The following is an 18,478-nucleotide window of genomic DNA, read 5'->3' on the forward strand; positions in this document are numbered from 1 at the left end:
CCTTTAAACTTGTTTTCCTGTCTTTCATCACAGACCCTGAACTATAATTCCTGATATTGTCTCACTACCCTTCACTGCCTCATTCAGTTACTTTTTCTCTTGCACATCCTTTTCTCTGCTGGAAATCCCACAGAGAGGCTTCACAACACACCTGTGTTCCTCTGCCTTGGACCTTGTATCTTCCTGTCTAAACGATTCACCTCTCCAGTTCACAAACTTTAGCAGCTTTTCCTAATCTCTGTATATAATCTCCATGTCCTGCTTTTATTATTCTCAAAGACCTTGTTATTTCTTCCAAGGGATAATTAAAACAATGTTACTGACCCCCACTCCAATTTATGTGCTTTTCTTTTCTTACACTCAGCTGCTTTTTCTGCTGAACTGTCCCCACAGTTGTCCCACAAACCTTCTCTCATCAAAGCAGCCTTGTATTCATCCTGTCTTTTTATTCTTTTCCATAACTGATTCATGAAAGTATACTTTACATTCTCTGATTTTACAAAACTTTCCACCTGTCCCTTTTCTCCCCTTGTTTATTTACTTTCCATCTCAACTCCCTGAATGAAACTCCATTTGCTTTCTCTGTGACATTCACTATTTGAGCACAGTGACTCGCATTGTATCTCCTCCTGAGGGTAGTATCTGACTGTATTAGTCCCCTGGTTATCATCTTATCCTTTGGCTTTTTAGGTTGTTTGTAGCAGAGCCCATCTTTTCATTTTGGGTTTGCAAACAACTGAGCATTACTTATTCCCTTCCTTGGTTGGAGCTGCATACATAATAAATAATGACATGATGAATTTAGCACTGCCATCCACTGGCTGTCTTAACATGACATTCCACATCTGACTAAAATTTTGAAGCATTGCTACTGACTGGAAAGTATTACTCGAAGTTCAGTATTTCAGAGTAATGGAAATGCCAGAATTCTTTATGTTCTACCCCTTTCAAATAAAGAAGTATGCTTTTTCCTTTGCCTTTTTCTTTCCAAAGTGAAATATTGAGGCTGATTGAAGAATCAGGGGATCTAGACTTAACTGCTGTGTACAATTAATAGACTTACATTACCTGAATGATGTGTATATTTTGTAATATATATTGCTCATGTTTAAAAAAAAAACAATAGTTAAGCATATATATAGATGCAAAAGGGAAATAGGATAATTTGACACTAACCTAAAATTTGGGTACTTCCTCTGTCAACCCTTTCATCTTCCATTTCGTTTAGCAAGGTCCTGAATCAGAATGGTTTCATTATTTTAATAATATTCAATGGGTTTTCTTTCCATAAGCACATTCAGTTTATGGTTGAATACATACATAAGGACTTTTGTGACTTTTATTTTTTATTCCATGTTATTTTATCTTTTTAAAATTTCCCTTCTTTTATTCCATGTCTTTTTTTCACTTAATTTCTGTGAAACAGCTAAGCTTATAATTAGACTTATTTATAAATGATTAATATTCCATGGTGAGAACAACTTGCCTTTTACATTTCCTAATGTGCTCCTCTCCAAAACAGTGTCAGGAATATTTACTTTCTTAGTACAAAGGTTCATCTGTGACAAGAGACTTTGAAAATCTATCAAGATGTGAGGTCAAATAAATTTTATATGTAAATGAGTTTCCAGAAAATTTGAAAAGAAAATAAAGAGAGAAAAAAGGGGGGAAATGTGTGCTGTTTCAGTAATTATATCGTTTATCCAATTTACTGCCATGTGCTGAAATATTACCTAAAATTCTAGGAAATTAAGTGGATTATGAGTTCAAGGATGGAGCACTAATTGAATCTTTCATTGAAATGACTCATCTAAGCAATGCAGTCAGCTGGATTGTCCTCCTGAAAGTAAAAATCTTTACAAATGTTATCCTGGTACAGGTGCCATAATAAAAGCTTGAATGTTCTCTCTTCATAAAAAAAGATATCTGTCAGAGGAAGATTTGCTGGAAAGGGGTTATTATTCCAAAGAAAAATGCATTTTTTTTATAACAAAGTAAGATTTTTTTTGTTCTAACCCATTTTGTCTCAACAAAAACTGGTTACATTTGGCACAAAGCTTACTGAGTATTTCAATCCACAGATCTTAACTGAGTCATAGACCTTACACTAACCCTCTCTAAAGGCAGGAAATGTTTTTACCTTAAAACTCTACATAGAAAAAGAGCTATAATTAAAAAAAAACAACAGTTCTAAACATTATATAAGCTGAAAAAATAGGAGTGTTCATTTATGACTTTAAGTTAAATATCAGCTCTAATTTTACTAAGTTTTATGAAAACTCTTATTCTTTTTTTGTGCCTACAGTTATTTTTCAAAGGTAATATCTATTGGTTTTTGCCTCATTAAAAACCAGCATTTACTGTGGTATTCTGACAAGTCTGATCCTTTATTTTAGATATCTATTTGAACCATAAACACCAAATTGGCCATGCAAATTGGAGCCATTTAGGCAAAGAAAACCCAACCAAGCAAGAAAGAGTTAATAATTTCTCCTACTTAGAAGTGACTAGAAGATTGACCATTTAAATATTTTTGGCATCTTGCTAATAAACAGAGATTAGCACGACTTCCACTAGACATGGAACCTGGGGACCACACATACTTGAAAAAGTATGACTTACTACCAGAAAATACACACTTCACAGAATAGTGAGAGAGGACAGAATAAGCTTAAAAAGTTCTTTTGTTAGAAGTTTGTCCTTTAGTTAAGATGGTATTTGAAATAATTTTTCTCTCTCAAATATATTATTTTCTTCCAGCTGGTAAATCTTTAGTCAAAAAATTTAAAAGAACGCAGTTGGAAATAAATGTAATCTATTTCTTAAAATCATGAAGAAGGATAAATTGAGTTTGTGTTGTTTCTCTTGAAAATAACTTAGGAGACAGAAAACAGCTCCCCTTACTATTTTAGTACACCAGTATTGACTATCATTACTATTCTGTCAAGGCTAATAGAGTGCATAAACATGTCAAGTACACCTTCATGATATCCTTCAAAAGCTGCAGAAACAAGTATAATCTTCATTAAAGAAATATACAAACAATCTTCCATTACTTCACTGGCATAGGTGATTACAGTCCGACTTTAAAAAAAAATTTATTGTGGCTGCAAAAACCTTGATTTTGGACAAATTATAGACTAGAAGTATTTTATAAGATACTTACATATCACTGGCAATGGAGGAATTCCTGGACATGGACTTTGGAGACAGATCATAATCACTGTCTGACCGGTAAAGGAAAGACTCCCTACGTTGGCTGTGGACAAAATTTGCCTGAAGAATTAGCCCTGAGCCAGGGCTTGTCATGGGGTCCAAGGGACTTCGTCCTGATGATGTACCATTGTCTACATCGAAACTGCAACAAGAAGAGAAAATTGTTTATGTTATTGACCTAAGCATTTTTAAATATAATAAACACCCTTCTGATAAATTATCATAGCTAATTGCTTCTTAATAGTAATGGAGAAATAAAGACCTTGTCATGTACACTGTTACGAAAAACCACAAGCCACACAAGAGAGATACTTTAAAATTACTGATCAATAAAAATCCCCCAAGGCTGAAGTAAAAGAAAATTGGCAGAGAAAAGTCCCATGCTACTAGAAATACAGGAAGCTTTCTACTTCTCTGCATGTAGAGTATCCATGAGCTCTATACTAGAGGAAACATGATATTTCACTATTTACTTCTTCAGGTCCCAACTCTCCTGAGCTGAACACCAATTATCCTGTCTCCCGCTGCTAAGGCAGCTGAGGGCTTTTTCCTTATTGAGTATCCAATCCCAATATTTTGTTACCACAAAAATATTTCAAGTACATACTTTATCTTGTCCCAGTAAAAAAAGTGCTGTGGGGGCATTAAGGCATAGGCGTGTGCTTGAACACACCTGCCTGCATTAGGTTCACTGGTTTACAAACAGATGGAAGCAGAGTCCTTTGTTAATGGCCAAGCAGAAGAACTTCTGTAGCCATTTGTGTCCTTGAACCACTCAGTTTAGATTCAGCACTTTTGGTTGTTGTTTTTGGTATGAAGAGTGGTGAAGAGGCTTATCATTCCTAGAGAACATTTTTCTCTAGAGAGGCTGAAGGACGAGGGAAAAGAAAGAAAGAGGAGAGTAGATGTTGTTTTACATAGATGGGAATTTTTCTACAAAGGGCTTTGAAAATCAGTGCAAAGACCTTGAACAGGAGTCTGCAAACACTTAAACACTGGTACAGGGTGGGTGGTGCTGAGAGGATGTGTTCATAGCAATCCATGTTGCTTGACAGCCCAACAGCTCCATCTGGAACTGTATGGAGGCTTTTTGCAGCATGTGGCTTCATGTTTGGATGTCTGTGGTATGCAATCTGAGAGGTTACAAATGTGTGGATTAGCAAGACTACCTCTCTAGGCTCATTTGCCATAGAAATGAGGAAAAAAATAAAATAAAATAAAATAAATTTAAGAATGAGGGATGAACGGAGGATCTTTCACATAATTTTTCGAACATAGATAAACATTAGCAGGATATTATGCATTTTTGCTGAACCCATATAAAGTATTCATTTTGAAAATGGTGTTCACTTAGAGGACACCCACAGGTTTCCAGTAACAGCTAAGGACAGCAGAAAAGATGCAGTGCAAGTCAGCTGCTGATTAGACTTCAGGCTAGCACAAGTGTCACAGCTGGTACATGCTACTCTGTACCAGCTTGTTTTACCTCCCATTGACCTGAGGTTTCAATGAGGTTGCCACTTCAATCCTTTGCAGAAGTGACAGGATTCCCATGACCCTTTTTTCCTTTCTTAAATGAACTAACCAAAGAAAGATATATTGCTTATTTTGACACAGATGCACACTGCCTGGCAGAGGATAGATTTTTGTTTCATTGTTTATTTTTACTTTGCACATACCTCTAGAACTGCAACCTTACTGTCACATTCACATTATATTATTTTCTTTGTATTCACCACTCACAATTTGAATGTGAAAAAGCAAATGTAGTTGGTTTGGTTTTTTGTTGTTTGTTTTTTTTGTTTTGTTTTGTTTTTTTACATAAATGCAGAAAATATTATTTTAAAAGTTCAGGAGAGCACAGTACTTTCATTCTCTTTTCACTGTAGTTTTTAAAACAATTACCTGTCAGTAAATCCAAACACATACTCTTCTTCCCAGGACTGATTTGATTTGATTATGCCTGTGTCTTAAAATGTCCTGCTGCTTCATGAACCTCAAACTAAGAAAACTTAAACGATGAGGCAAGAAATTAGTGTGTTCTGGCACCAGCCTTCTAGGTGATCTTGGACTGTGCAGAGTTCCTCTTTGCCTTTCACTTCCCCTATTTGTTGCATCTTTGTGATGACTGAAATCTGCTCACAAAGAGTATTTGAGAATGCATTGGAAAGATCAAGATACCATGTACGCTACAGTGAAATGTCCTTTGCAGCTTGTAGTGTCATTAGTTCATAACCACATTACCATTGTTACTAGTATGACTACTATTAATTGTTATCAATCAATATCTTTTTAGCTTGAATTCCTAAATATTGCAGGAGCACAAAACAATCACAATGCTGATGACATGTTTAGCTCATTGTATCCAAATTTCCTAACATTAATATTCAGTTTCCTGAATGACTTTTATGCCCTTTAAACAGCTTCAAGAAAACACAAACTCCTAATCAATACATAGTCTGTATATTTTGTTTTTCTGTTGAGGGCAGGAGGACAGATAATTCCTACAGTTTTAGGTAGAACAGAAGACTGTTCTCAGTAAGACTAATTTCTGCAATGGCAATATCATTTCAAATTTATATGAACTTGCCTGGGAACTTTAAAACAAAAGTTAAAGGCTGGATATAAGTAAATGAAGATTAATGTAAGTCCCTCTCACAGAATGAAAATTTTCAATTGAATCAAAAGTATTCAGTTGGATTAAACAAATATGGTTTTATTTGCAGTTTTGTTTTATTTTCTTCATCCCCCTTTTGTGGACATCACATGAATATTATATTACCAGTATTTCTTCCAGTCAGAAACTAAGGCAGGCCTCTACAAATGATTTCACTTTCAGATTGTAACATAGTCGATTTTTAAAATTTAGAAGTCTGTTAGGTAGAACGGCAGTTTCACCTGGGAGAGGTCCTTTGGTTTGCATCACCAGGTAAAGACAAGCTTGTGCAAGACACTGCCGTTGCGACAGAAATTTTATCCTGTTGTACTGCGTGGAGACCACTAGATGGGTGTAAAAAGTAAAAAACAGGATCCAAATAGATCAGCTGGATTTGCCTCGTGCTGTTCCAAGAGAACGTCTTTTCTGAAAATATGTATCAAAAAAATTAGTGTTCAGCTCCACATTCAAAGGAAACTGTGAATAGAGAACTTTTTTTTTCAGAAGCCTATGTTTATATTAAAAAGTTTCTGAAATGTTACAGTAGTTATGTCTTATTTAGATCTTTCTGAGAAATTTGCCAACATTTTCAGATATGAAAGCTTGTAGAATTCTAAATCAAAATAAGAGTTATTACAATGAAATCATATAAATTGTTTCTATGTTTATCACGTCTTATTTTTAAGAAACTGTACTTCTGACTTCAAAAGAAGAGAGAATCAGAATGGGGAATTGAAAACTTCCACACCAGTTTTTTGCTCTTTGTTGTTGCATACACTGAAAGAATCAAAAGTTTAAGACATAAAATAGGACAGGCTCTTTAACTTGCCTAAACAGAAATTGCTAAAAGTCAATTGTGCTTACTTCCTATTTATCTTTTCACTCTCAGTAAGTTTTAAGCCACAGCAAGAATTAGAAAGAACGGAGAAACAGAACAACATCTTCATGGAAGTTGTTAGTAAAGAGGACAGGAACTCTTTTTCTTTCATTTTGCAGGTAGTAAGTGGCAATTTAAAGACAGAATTTTACACCATTGCTCTGCAGCAAGCTCTGGGCAGTTTGCATAATGCAAGCAAACTGAAACTGCCTTTGGTGACAGGCATTTGGCACAGACATCACAGAATTTTATACGTTCAAAGAGCTTTGCTGCAACTCCAGAGATGCCAAAGCCCTGAAAAATCAATGATAATTCAGCAACTTTTGTGTCTGCATTTTGAAAAAATGTTTTAAGGCATTAGTGGATAGTGTTTATCTTTAGAGCCTGACTTATTCAGTGTTCAATGTTGACAAACTTGACATGAGACGAAATTCAGAGTTTTTTCCTTGTTTGGCTATTCATCTTGTTTGCACTTCTTGCCCACTTTTTGTCATCCATGCTCTGTACTAAGATGAGGAAAAAACTGAGTGATTTGTAAACATTCATGGCTGATCTTCTTGTGCTCCTAAGACAACAAGTACAAATAAACCCACAAGCAAACTTTAGGAAGATTATTAGAGGTTTGCTTCAGAAAATAATAGGACTCTGTGACAAGAACAAGAGAGGTTCTGGGTCCTGATCCTGAATCTTAGCAACACTTCTTTGTTGTTAATGACTGCACAGCTTCTTTGCATGTTGAAAGAAACTGTGGACTTCCTTTTGAGCCCCTAAAAATTGGTTTCCTACTCTCTGCCATGCTGCTAAAAGAAAAAATGTGGAGGCCTGTATATAAAATACAGATTTTAGTTACATAAGGAATAATGGCATCACAATCACTATACCCAAGAGTTTGTAATTAATGCTGAATAAAAAAATCTTAGTGTTGGTTTTGCTTAGTACTGAGAATTTAGCACTAATCCTGCAGCATTTTTCGGGAGGGGGGGGGGGGGGGGGGAGGGGCGGTATTTTCTTTAATTTTTATATTTTTTTTTTTTTTATTTTTAGAGAAATATGCAATAGTAGGAGAGAGAAGGAAATAAATTTCACCCTAAAATGAAGACCTTACTAGACTTTTTAAGAATGCAAATTGTACTCTTGCTATTCCCCTTTAAGTGTCTTCACACTTTCATCTTGGAAACTACAGGGAGGGAGAGCCAAATTAATTGAACCTCTTGGGGACATCTTATCTTTTAAAGCCATCTTTAGCATTACAGAGGGACAGGCAAGTTCTAGAGGAGCAATTTTTTCCCCCATCAAAGGATTCCATTGTCCTAGTGTCAAGCAATCTCTCCAGCCATCTGTGCTATGACCTACATACACATCTCAATGTCCTCACTTCCAAGAAGTCGTGTCCTGTTTTTTCACCTGGTAGCACAATCTAAATATTACACAAAATAGGTGCATTAGGTGTAGCAGCTGTAATTCACTGAAATTATCAGAGAAGACCTGCCCTGCAGCAACTCCCTTTGAGCAGGATCTAATTTAGAGCAAAGGCAAGGTAATAAAACTATAAGGTTCCAAGGAAGGGGTAAACTATTTATTGTTTGTGCCCCAGGACAGGAGCCCATCTCTGAGGAAGGAGACCTTAGCAACTGGAGAAAGGGAAGGAATGGATGCTGCCTTCAAAAGCAGAATCTGAATCTATTTCTTCGATTGCTTCAGATTTAAATAAGCAGTGGGTCACCACAGCTGATGGAATGCACCATGAATATGGGGGATTGTAGAGAAAGGCCAGAGTATGCCTGTATCTTAGATTACTTGGTAGGTCTTTGTGATTTCACTTGGGCCTTTTTATTGCTTACTAATAAACTAAGCATTAAATTGTGACTACAGCTGACTTTGGTGTCCCTTTTCTTTTGTCAGGCATGGTTCGCCTTAAGTGAGAGATGAAACTTTAGACATTTCTTTATCATAAAGAAATAAGTTGTCTCTAGTCTGCTCCTGCTACAGACTCCCAGAAGATTTTAGATGCTGAATAGGTTAACCTGCAGCATCAGAAAAAAATCAAGTAAAAACCAAGTAAAACTAAATCAGTAGATTTATATAATTGAATACTTGGCTAATTATTTGTTTGGGACCTTTCAAAATGTTTCCTTACTGACAGTGTCTACCCAGTGATGCAGAAGAGTCCACATCTGGTTATCTCCTTTCTTTCTGTCTTTTCCCCCAAGACTAGTTAAAAAAAAAAAAACCCAAATCAAAAAACCCAAACCAACAACAACAACAAAAAAAACCCCTCAGTAAAATGAGGGAAGAAAAACATTTGTACTGATATTTTAAAAGGAATATAATACCAACTCTCTACATTTGAAGAAAAAAGTGTTTATATGTGAATTGATTTTTTTTTTCCTTGTAGCAAAATTAAGAAAAACTTTTGCTTTCCATTGCTTAAAATATTTCCAGTCAATTGTGACCAAATGATATTAGAAGGAACATATGATCTAAATCTGAATTTTCATGTACCACTGTAGAATTCAAGCCAACTATCTGGTTGTGGCATTGGGTTTCCAGTTCAGCGGTTCAGAAAGCAAGCCCTGTGATTAACTCCATATTTAGAAGTGATGTGGGTAGATTTTCCCGTATCAAAGTTCCAAGCAAAAGAATAAAACATGGCATTTTATGATTTTTTTTTTTAGCAGTAGAACTTGGCTTTTTCTCTTGCCATAGCTGTTTTTAGAAACATTTGAGTGTACAAGGCTATTAGGCCCAAAATTATAAGACAGCATTAAAAGCCCAAGAAACAGACAAATGTGTAGGACAAAAGATATGTAGGACAAAAAACAATGAAGCAGACTGGTTTGTAAGAAGTAGTCAGCTCAAACATGTTAACTCTGACTCAAACAAACTCTGACTATCTATTTATCTTCTGTGTCATGTTTTTCTAGCAAGCACCTCAGGAAATCTAATCCCTCAAAACAAACTGCTTCATGTTTTGTTATGAAGTTTCCAAGCAAGGAGTTTCCTGTGAAGACTATTCAATTTCTTTGGTACTTTAGCTTTGAATTGTTTCCTGGTACTCAACTGAAGATGTGCTTTCCAGAATGTCACCTCATTATTCCTAATTATACCTCAGTGGTCTATCCATTTGGCATGAAACTCTTTTTTAAGACACCTATTACATCAACTTGAGTGTTGTGCTCAGCTGTACTGGGATTCCCTTTGTTATTCCTTTTATTTTTTCCTCAGAGAGAATATCATCCCTCACCTGGCAAGTTTCATTCTCTGAACTTGGTATTGAGAGTGAATTTCTTTCTACTAATGTGGTGCTCAAATTGAATGCCAGATTCCAGATCCTATCACATGGATTTGATGTTTTGATGTTTCTTTGAAACTGAAATCATTGTCTTATTTTAGTATAACAATAATTCAAACAAGAACCACAGAGAAATGAAATGAAAAATAATTTCCAAGAAATGTGGTAATCTGTTCATGTTTTTACAAGACTTATGTCACTTTATATGGTTCTTCTGATCTAACAGACCTAAGGGGATTAATATTTCTACTTTTAGATAACAAAAAAATCACCAAGCCTCTATTTTTATGCTTCTGCTAAAATCTGTGGCAGCTTGAGATCTGAATGAGAAAATCTGCAGAAAATGTTGAAGAATTAGAACTATTTTGGGCAATCTGAGAAAAAGAATGTTGAAAAACAGAACCACTTGATCCACACATGAGAAAGACTAGGCAGCAAGCCCTGGGGTGCTTCAAGTACCCCACAAGCCTGCTGGTCCCTGCCACCCCCATATGCCATTGCTGGAGGTAAACTTCAACTGCATTTCTAGGATTGCAGTCGCAGCTGGACTGATGGTTCTCCATTCTATTACTGTCATTATTGGATTGCACTCTCTCGGTCAACATTCACTTAAGTAATTTATTTTTGGGTTTATGATTCTATGTTCCCCAGGGATGGGGAATCCACAACTTTCCTGGGCAACCTGTTCCAGTGCCTCACCACCCTCACAGAAAAGAATTTTTTCCTAATATCTAATCCAAACCTACTTTCTTTCACTGTGAAGCCATTCCCCCTTGTCCTGTGAATTCATATGCTCTTGCAAATGGTCTCTCTCCATCCTTCCAGTAAATTCCCTTAGGGTACTTGAAGACTGCAATTAGGTCACCCCAAAGCCCTCTCTTTTCTGTATATATCTAACTCTCTTGGTATTTCCTAATAGGAGAGGTGCTCCATCCCTCTGATCATCTTTGTGGTCCCCTCTGGATGTGTTCCAGCAGGTCCATGTGTCCTTCCTGTGCTGGGAGCCCAGAGCTGATGCAGCCCTGCAGGTGGGGTCTCAGCAGAGCAGGGCAGAGGGGCAGAATCCCCTCCCTGGCCCTGCTGCCCACCCTGCTCTGGATGCAGCCCAGGACACGTGTGGCTCTCTGGGCTGGGAGTGCCCATGGCTGGGGCAGGTCCAGCCTCACAAGTCCTTCTCCCTGGAGCTGTTATTGATCTGTTCATCCCCTCAGGTGTTGCCCTGACCCAAGTCCAGCACCTTGCACTTGATCTCACTAAATTTCAAAATATTCCCATGCACCCACTTCTTCAGCCTGTTTAGGTTCCTCTGGATGACATAAATAGTGAACTATCTTCAGATCTTTGTTTAAAAAATCACTTTACCTAGTTTATTCAAGTTCAAGAAAAATTGTTTTTCTTTCCAGGGTGAGTTTTGATCCAAATATACCAACTTCTTTTTCTGCACCACTACTTTCTGGGCAGTATTTGTGGGATACAAAACCAACTTGCACCGAGTGACCATATGGCATGAATTTACTGTAATACACAGTGCCATTAATTTTCTCTTTTTTTAAATGTAGTAGAATAAAATTTCAAAGCATATCAAAATGCTTATTTATCAATTAATAAAAATATGCAAACCATCCACCAAGAATGTTTCCTAACTCTAGTTAAAATGCAGTTTCCCTAAGATATTAGCAGAAGATATGGTTGAGAGCCAAACTTGTGCTAGAGATGGAAAATCCAATACGCTGAAAGAGCTCAGCCTCCTCTTTCTGTGAATCCAGTCAAATGCGATTATCAAAAGCATTTAAATTGCTTATATATTCTTTATGAATTACTGGTGTGATAAAGCAAATGTAGGAAAACAGGGAGTTTCTCCGACCTATAATATTTGAATCAATACCCTACAGTACTGATGAAAACACAGAGTCCATATAACGGGTAAAAATATTCCAAGGGATAACACTAATATGCATTATGAAGTTTCCCAGCAAACCATGTCTTTCTGAAACATCATCATATACAGTCCCAATGGTGATAAAGGCTATGTCACAGAAGATATGGTTACACCTACCCTGTGACTAGTGACAAAGATCTTTTGCAAAGTGTACTTGTGACAGAAGGTGGCAGGACTAAGCATTCATGGTTGCTTCATGCTATTTTCCCATACCAGAAAATACAGCAGAGAATGATAGAACCATAGACTGGTTTGGTTTGGAAGTGACCGAAAAATGATCTCGTTTCAGCCCACCTGCCATGAGCAGGAATACACCTTCCACCAGATCAGGTTTTTTAGATCTCCATCCAGCCTGGCCTTGAACACTTCCAGGGATGGGGCATTCACAACTTTTCTGGGCAACCTGTTCCAGAGGTTTACCATCCGCACAATGAAGAGTTTCTTTCTAACATTTAATCTAAACTTATCCTTCTTCATCTCAAAGCCATTACCTTGTCTCTTGTCACTACATTCTCTCATTAAATGTCTCTCCTGAGTGTTCTTGTAGGCCCCCTTCAGGAACTGGAAGGTGTTCTAAGTCTCCCTTCTCTTCTCCAGGCTGAACAAGCTCAGCTCTCTTAGCCCATCTCCCTAGAAGTGGTGCTCCAGCCCTCTCATCTTCTTAGTAGCCTTCTCTGGACTCATTCAAATAGGCCCAGGTCCTTCTTAAAAAGAGATCCAGTGAGCCAGGACGTGTGATCATTATGACAAGAGAACCTGCAATCCTCAGCATCACTTAGTTCATAATTTTTAAATCTTTGCACAACTGACCCTAAGCAACATTTTCTTCAAAAATTGTGCATTGAAGAAAATGGATAAGGGCTGTGGACAGAAAGGTCCAAAGAGAAGAAGCTCTAAAGCCAGATGATAGGGACCTTGCACATAGAAGATTATTTGTTTCACCAGTACAATGTGTACACATAAATATCATGAAATCAAGGCCATCTTTAGAGGAGGGTGGACAGGAGACAGCTAGATAAGAAATTGCAGTTGTTTCTTTAGGTATGGTTCTAGATTGCTTAGGACAATGAAAGCTCTAGGTAAAGGACACATAATTATATTTGACTGGAAACAATTTTTTTTTCTGACACCATTGTAGTATTTCTCCCATTGCAATAAATAATTGCTGGGAATTAATCACAAACAAATTCTACTTCCACAAGAATTTGTGTTGGGATGTGTTAATAGTAATTATCATTGAAGGCAAACTATACGTTTTGTAAAGGGTGAAAGCTCAAGGTACTAAGACCTTCAAAGTTATAAAATTTTTATACTTTTCTTTAACAAAATTGTTTCATCCTTTCCTCTTCAGTTCATTTCCGTTCTTTAAATTCTGGGTATTGGATTTTTGTCTCCACCTCTTCCCCAGATTTCTACGAACAGTATTAAGGTATATGCAGTGTTTTGAGTTCTGGAAGTTCTTTGCCACATCCAAATAACCTTTAGAGGGTAAGAAGTTCAGGAGCTAACCTTGGAAGATTGCTGAGATGAATTATTTTGTGCGTACATACTTAAACTTCTGTTAGACCCTGAGGATATTCACTAAGTGCATGTAATGTCAAATATAATTCATGTCATTAGTCCAAAGCAAATTATAATCTACAATAATGAATCATTTGGGTTTTGTTTTTCCTGATTTTTAGGACATCATTTTAATGTTAAATGTATTATTACAATGCCTAATAGCATTACCTAGGAGGGCTGACTGGTGTTCCACAGTATAGGACTGTGTTTTCTTGTTGCTAAATTACTAAATTCTGTGCTGCAATTTTCTTTCCAAGTTTTTTAAGATGGAAAGAGGGTCAACTGTTGATAGAAGGTGACAAAGAAAATAACATTTTTTCATATTTAAGACATTTTGAGAACTGTTTTGTGAGATACTCTAGTGACTCATATTTTTTTGTATAAAGTAGGGTTTAGACAAGTGTCTGCAAAATGTGGTTTTTTACTGATTCTGTGAACCTTTTCATAAATTTCAAAAAGTTATAAGTATAAGCTAAGCTAAAGTCTGTCACATCATGTATCAGCACTATTGAAAAAATCTGAAGAGTTTTTTAAAAATCTCCTGGTTTGCCCAGTCTCAGAGGACTCTAAAGAAGAAGCCCCTGTGGGGGGGTTTTGTGTCTTTCACCACAGAAGATCGGTACTGATCAAAGGGCTACAAAGAAGTAAGAGTGATCTTATTATCAGGAACTGGAAACAATTGCTCAAGCTGCAAAGCACCTGATAATGAACCAGTCACTTAAACCAAGTGACTGGTTTATCATGCATCACTAGTTAAGTATTTTTTCCTTCTTGAGGTATCCATATGCTTAAGCCATCAACACTCACAAACACAGACTAACTCAGAACCTCTGAGCAGCTACTGCTCAGGATGGATCAAAGGTCCATCAGATCCACTGCTCTCTCTCTGGGAGTGCTGAAAGTGAATGCCAACGGAAAAAGGCAAGAAAAAGCAAGTAGAAGTGCTACATCTCCTTTGTAACCCAGCCCCTCATCATTTGCCCACTGTTTCATTGAAAAATGCTGTGAATACAAGAGTCATTACATGCTATGGAGATAAAAAAACCAAAGTCCTGGACAACACATATTGAATGTTTGAGTTAGGTAATACTTTCACTTTAATCTCTTTGGCTAAATACCTATTAAGTAAGGATGATGCAATTCCTTCTATCACAAGGGTGAGATGAAAATTAATTTAATCACCTGTGAGAAGCAGTAAAGTGTCATATGGTGAGCAGCACAGAAAAGCTGATGGAAGCACTAGAGCTGCTTTTACAACACATATGAACAGCAGATGGTCAATAAAGCATGTGACCATATAATAAGAAGCAAGAAAATGATAAAATACTGAATATCTCATGAATTGAGTTGCATTTGTTTTGAGTTCTCAGTGAAGTAAAAATAATAAAGAACCACATTGGTAAAGTATAAAATTATTTATGCACGGGACTAAACCAAAGTTCCAAAGTCAAATGCAATCTTGGCTTTTGTGCTTGACTTTTCAGTCATAATAACATCTATATCAGTTTATTGCATTTACATTTGAGCACATGTTGAAGACCCTTGCATTACTACTGCTTATCTCCAGTTTTCTATTTCAGCCTGCTGTAGCACTACCAACAGCTGTTAATGGCAGACTATCAGAAATCTGACTTCAAATGCAGCATTGCAGGTTTGCCTTCTAAAAATTGGAGCATAGATGAAGAACACATTCCATTTTGGTTATAATGCACGTTTGATTAACTTCATCTTCTGCTCATCCTCAAGATCATTGGAACACTTCATTCACAATCTCATTTTCATTAACAACCAATGTAATATATGCATGTTCTCCTCACAATCTCTTGTGCTCCTATATTGTCCGTTTCTACCAGTCACTGTAAGATCATTAATTGAGTAAATGACTATTGGATTCTGAAAGCAAATGTGACAAAGCAAAACTTACAAAGCTATACCTTTAGTGCTTTATGAATTACTAAAACAAAGAAAATATTGTTAGGTGTAAAGTTACTATATATATTATACAACTTGCATTTGTTAGACTATCTAAATGAACAAAAGTCTAAAAATGCTCAAGGACGATTAAAAAATTAGCTAGAAATGAGAGAAAAACCTCCAACACTGGTTGCTACAGTCTTCAGATGCCGCACACAGTGCTAAGCTAAGCATCTCTCATCAAAGAAATGAGTCTTTCTCTGTGAAGGAATGTAGTAACAAAAATGCCAGTTTACATTGCTTGTAACAAGGTATCTTTTTCCAGTATTAAATAAACTTACATGCAGATTATATGCAGTTAATTGAAAGAGCAGATGAAAAATATTTTTTTTTAATAAATGTGAGTGAAAACCTGGAGCCAAAGCTGTTAAAAATCACTGTGTATTATCGCAAAACAAATTCTTCTGTGAAATTCTTCTCAAAGAGCAAGACCAAATCATTCCATTAAAATTCAAAACAGCCTAGTGCAATGCAGAAATATATATCTGTAGATTTATCAAGGCCAGCTAAAAATTTCTCATCAGTTACAGAGTTATCTGTAAGAGCAAACTAATTCCATAGAATAGGTTTCATGCTCCCAATTGAACTATAAATTTGGGAGGGAAGATGATTGCTTTTGACTGGTTTTGTCCATCAACCTCTTCTCTGCTGTATCAACTCATCTGCTGCATTTCTCCACTGGGCAAAATGTGTTGTCTTTTCTCATCCTTTCCACAAGTCCTTCCCTGAACTCCAAAAGAATACATGTTTAAACTAACAAAATAATTCAAATGTCTGGACAAATCATAACAACTGAACTATAGAGCTTCTTAGGACAAAATGTAAACATGACGTATGTTTACAAATAGAAAAAAAAATCAAAAGCATGAGAGCATTTTTTGCATAATGAAATTTCCTGTTACCAGGAAAAATTGTGCATGATTAACTTGACTTAGTGCAAAAAAAGAGTTGTCAGGCAACTAGATTCCAAAACTCTATTTTCTTGATCCTGATGTCATTACTAAAACTGGGATAGGACACGCCATAATTGCTGGTGCCAAGGAGGTGATTATATCACTCAGGAAACATTACAAAATGCACAATCCAAGAGAGCAAGGAGAAAGTCCACTATCTCTCATCAGTCCCTACAGATGAAAAAATGTCAATGTAACATTGTTGCTTTTGGAACAACTTCTTCAACTATTTTGCCCTGACATCTTGTTATTTCATCCTGTGATGTGCTCCCAGGGGAATCAACAATTTAGCCAAATGAAAGCTACTCTTCGAGCAGTGCTTTTCAGCAGAGCTCAGCCGAGGTACCCAGGCGCTGCCCCGCTGCCCAGGCAGGGCATGGTGATGTGCCCTCCCAGCTGGCACCACGGTGAGCGCGCCATCCATCGCCTGCCTGACCCACCCTCTGTCCCAAAACTCACAGACAGACTTGGGCTCTCAACAGAAACCTTCAGCAGATGGGAACGGGGGCCCAGGCAGCTGAAGGAGGGACAAACTATCAGGATATCCTTTGTTACATTTGTTTCTTTTGTGGGAATAAAGTAGAATTAGAGGATACAAAAACCTGTTCTCTCCCTGGTGAGTCATCCTGACTGAATAGTTTTATCCTCTTCTGTGCTTACATTTCTCTACCTGAAAAATGGGAACTTTGTAAAGAGCCAGGAGTTCTTTTCTTTTAAGGTTAAGTGAACCTTAAAAACAAGCAAAACAAAACAAATTAAAACCTACATACTATCTAAAATTAATACTAATTCATTTTAGTAGTGGGAGTTTCAATTTGGTAGTAGGAGTTTAGGAGTAGTAACAAAAGAAGTATCAGCAACACTGTTTTTTAAGGATGTATCAAAAGCAGATAAAAGTGAGGAAATGAGAAATTTAGAAAAATTACTGTTTTTCCTCATATAAAACCTGTGAAGGAATAGGAAGTCTAGAAGGCTAGCTTATTTACTTGTTTTGGTACATGTGCTTTCCAAGATCCCCTCCATAAAAATGCAGCAGAAGGAGATATTAGAACAGGTATTTCTGTAACATTTCCATGTAAAAGAAGGGAATAATGGAGAAAAAAAATATAAGGAAAGAAAAGACAGCAAAATAAACCACCAGCAAACAAACAAACACCCTTCACCAAAAATTTATTATAAGAAATTTTATTTTAAAAATACAAGGAAACAAAGAAGAAAATCTTTCTTACTTCAGATGAGAAGCTGATTAAATTTTTTTAAATGTGGTTTTTATTTTTTTTAGCTCCACCATGTGGTAGTTCTATAAGATAAAGAAAACCATTCTGAATTCTACTTTCAGACAGAATTAAATGGTTTGTTTGGTTTTGTTCAGTTTTGGGTATTTTTTCCGAATAGCAACAGAAAGGACTAAATAAATTTAAAAAAAAAAAGTTAAATGGACAATTAATGCACCAGATAAAACATTACTGAGGTGTAAAGGAGAAAAAACTGTCAGTAGCTAAATATGTGTTTAAAATATCCTACTATAAAGCACTGCCAGGACAGCACATGGGCAAAGTATTCCTCCTGGGAATTTTGTAGTTTTGCGTTAAGGAAGCCTCATCAGTACATATCTTCCCACACTATTCTTTTTTTACCCCTCCCAGCCATGGCTTTTTGCCCACAGAGCTTTTTGTCTATCCATGAGAAACACAGACTATTAAAAAAGACAGCAGGTTTGTGTACTATTTTCCTCTGAAATTTTCCAGTGATTCTTAATAGTTAAAGCAATGGAAACAGAAAAAAAAAATATATCTGACTTCTCCAATGCATGAATGAAGTAGAATTCAATAAATACAGTTTTTGCTAATGAACTTCAGTATCAACATAGAAGTGCAATTTAGTAAGCATAAATTTTCAGAATATACATGGACTTGTACAATTTAAGGGACAGCATGTTTGAAAAATTAAATGTTTGATTAAAACTAAATAAATTCCTCAATGAGTATTTAAAGAAGCAAGGTAAGGC

At 36.4% G+C, this 18,478-nt stretch overlaps 1 protein-coding gene across 4 annotated transcripts in view; it reads right to left on the reverse strand.

The window, feature by feature from the left end:
- Positions 1 to 18,478, reverse strand: part of PDE4D (phosphodiesterase 4D) — a 354,668-nt gene that overhangs the window by 95,296 nt on the left and 240,894 nt on the right. For all 4 annotated transcript variants that reach the window (XM_036402843.2, XM_036402844.2, XM_054517852.1 and 1 more), the window contains exon 2: positions 3,167 to 3,358. In XM_036402843.2, coding sequence (XP_036258736.1) covers positions 3,167 to 3,358 — 192 coding nt within the window. The remainder of the gene's footprint in view (positions 1 to 3,166; positions 3,359 to 18,478) is intronic.

This window comes from Molothrus ater, chromosome Z, assembly GCF_012460135.2.
Source record: "Molothrus ater isolate BHLD 08-10-18 breed brown headed cowbird chromosome Z, BPBGC_Mater_1.1, whole genome shotgun sequence".
Lineage (NCBI taxonomy): Eukaryota > Metazoa > Chordata > Aves > Passeriformes > Icteridae > Molothrus > Molothrus ater.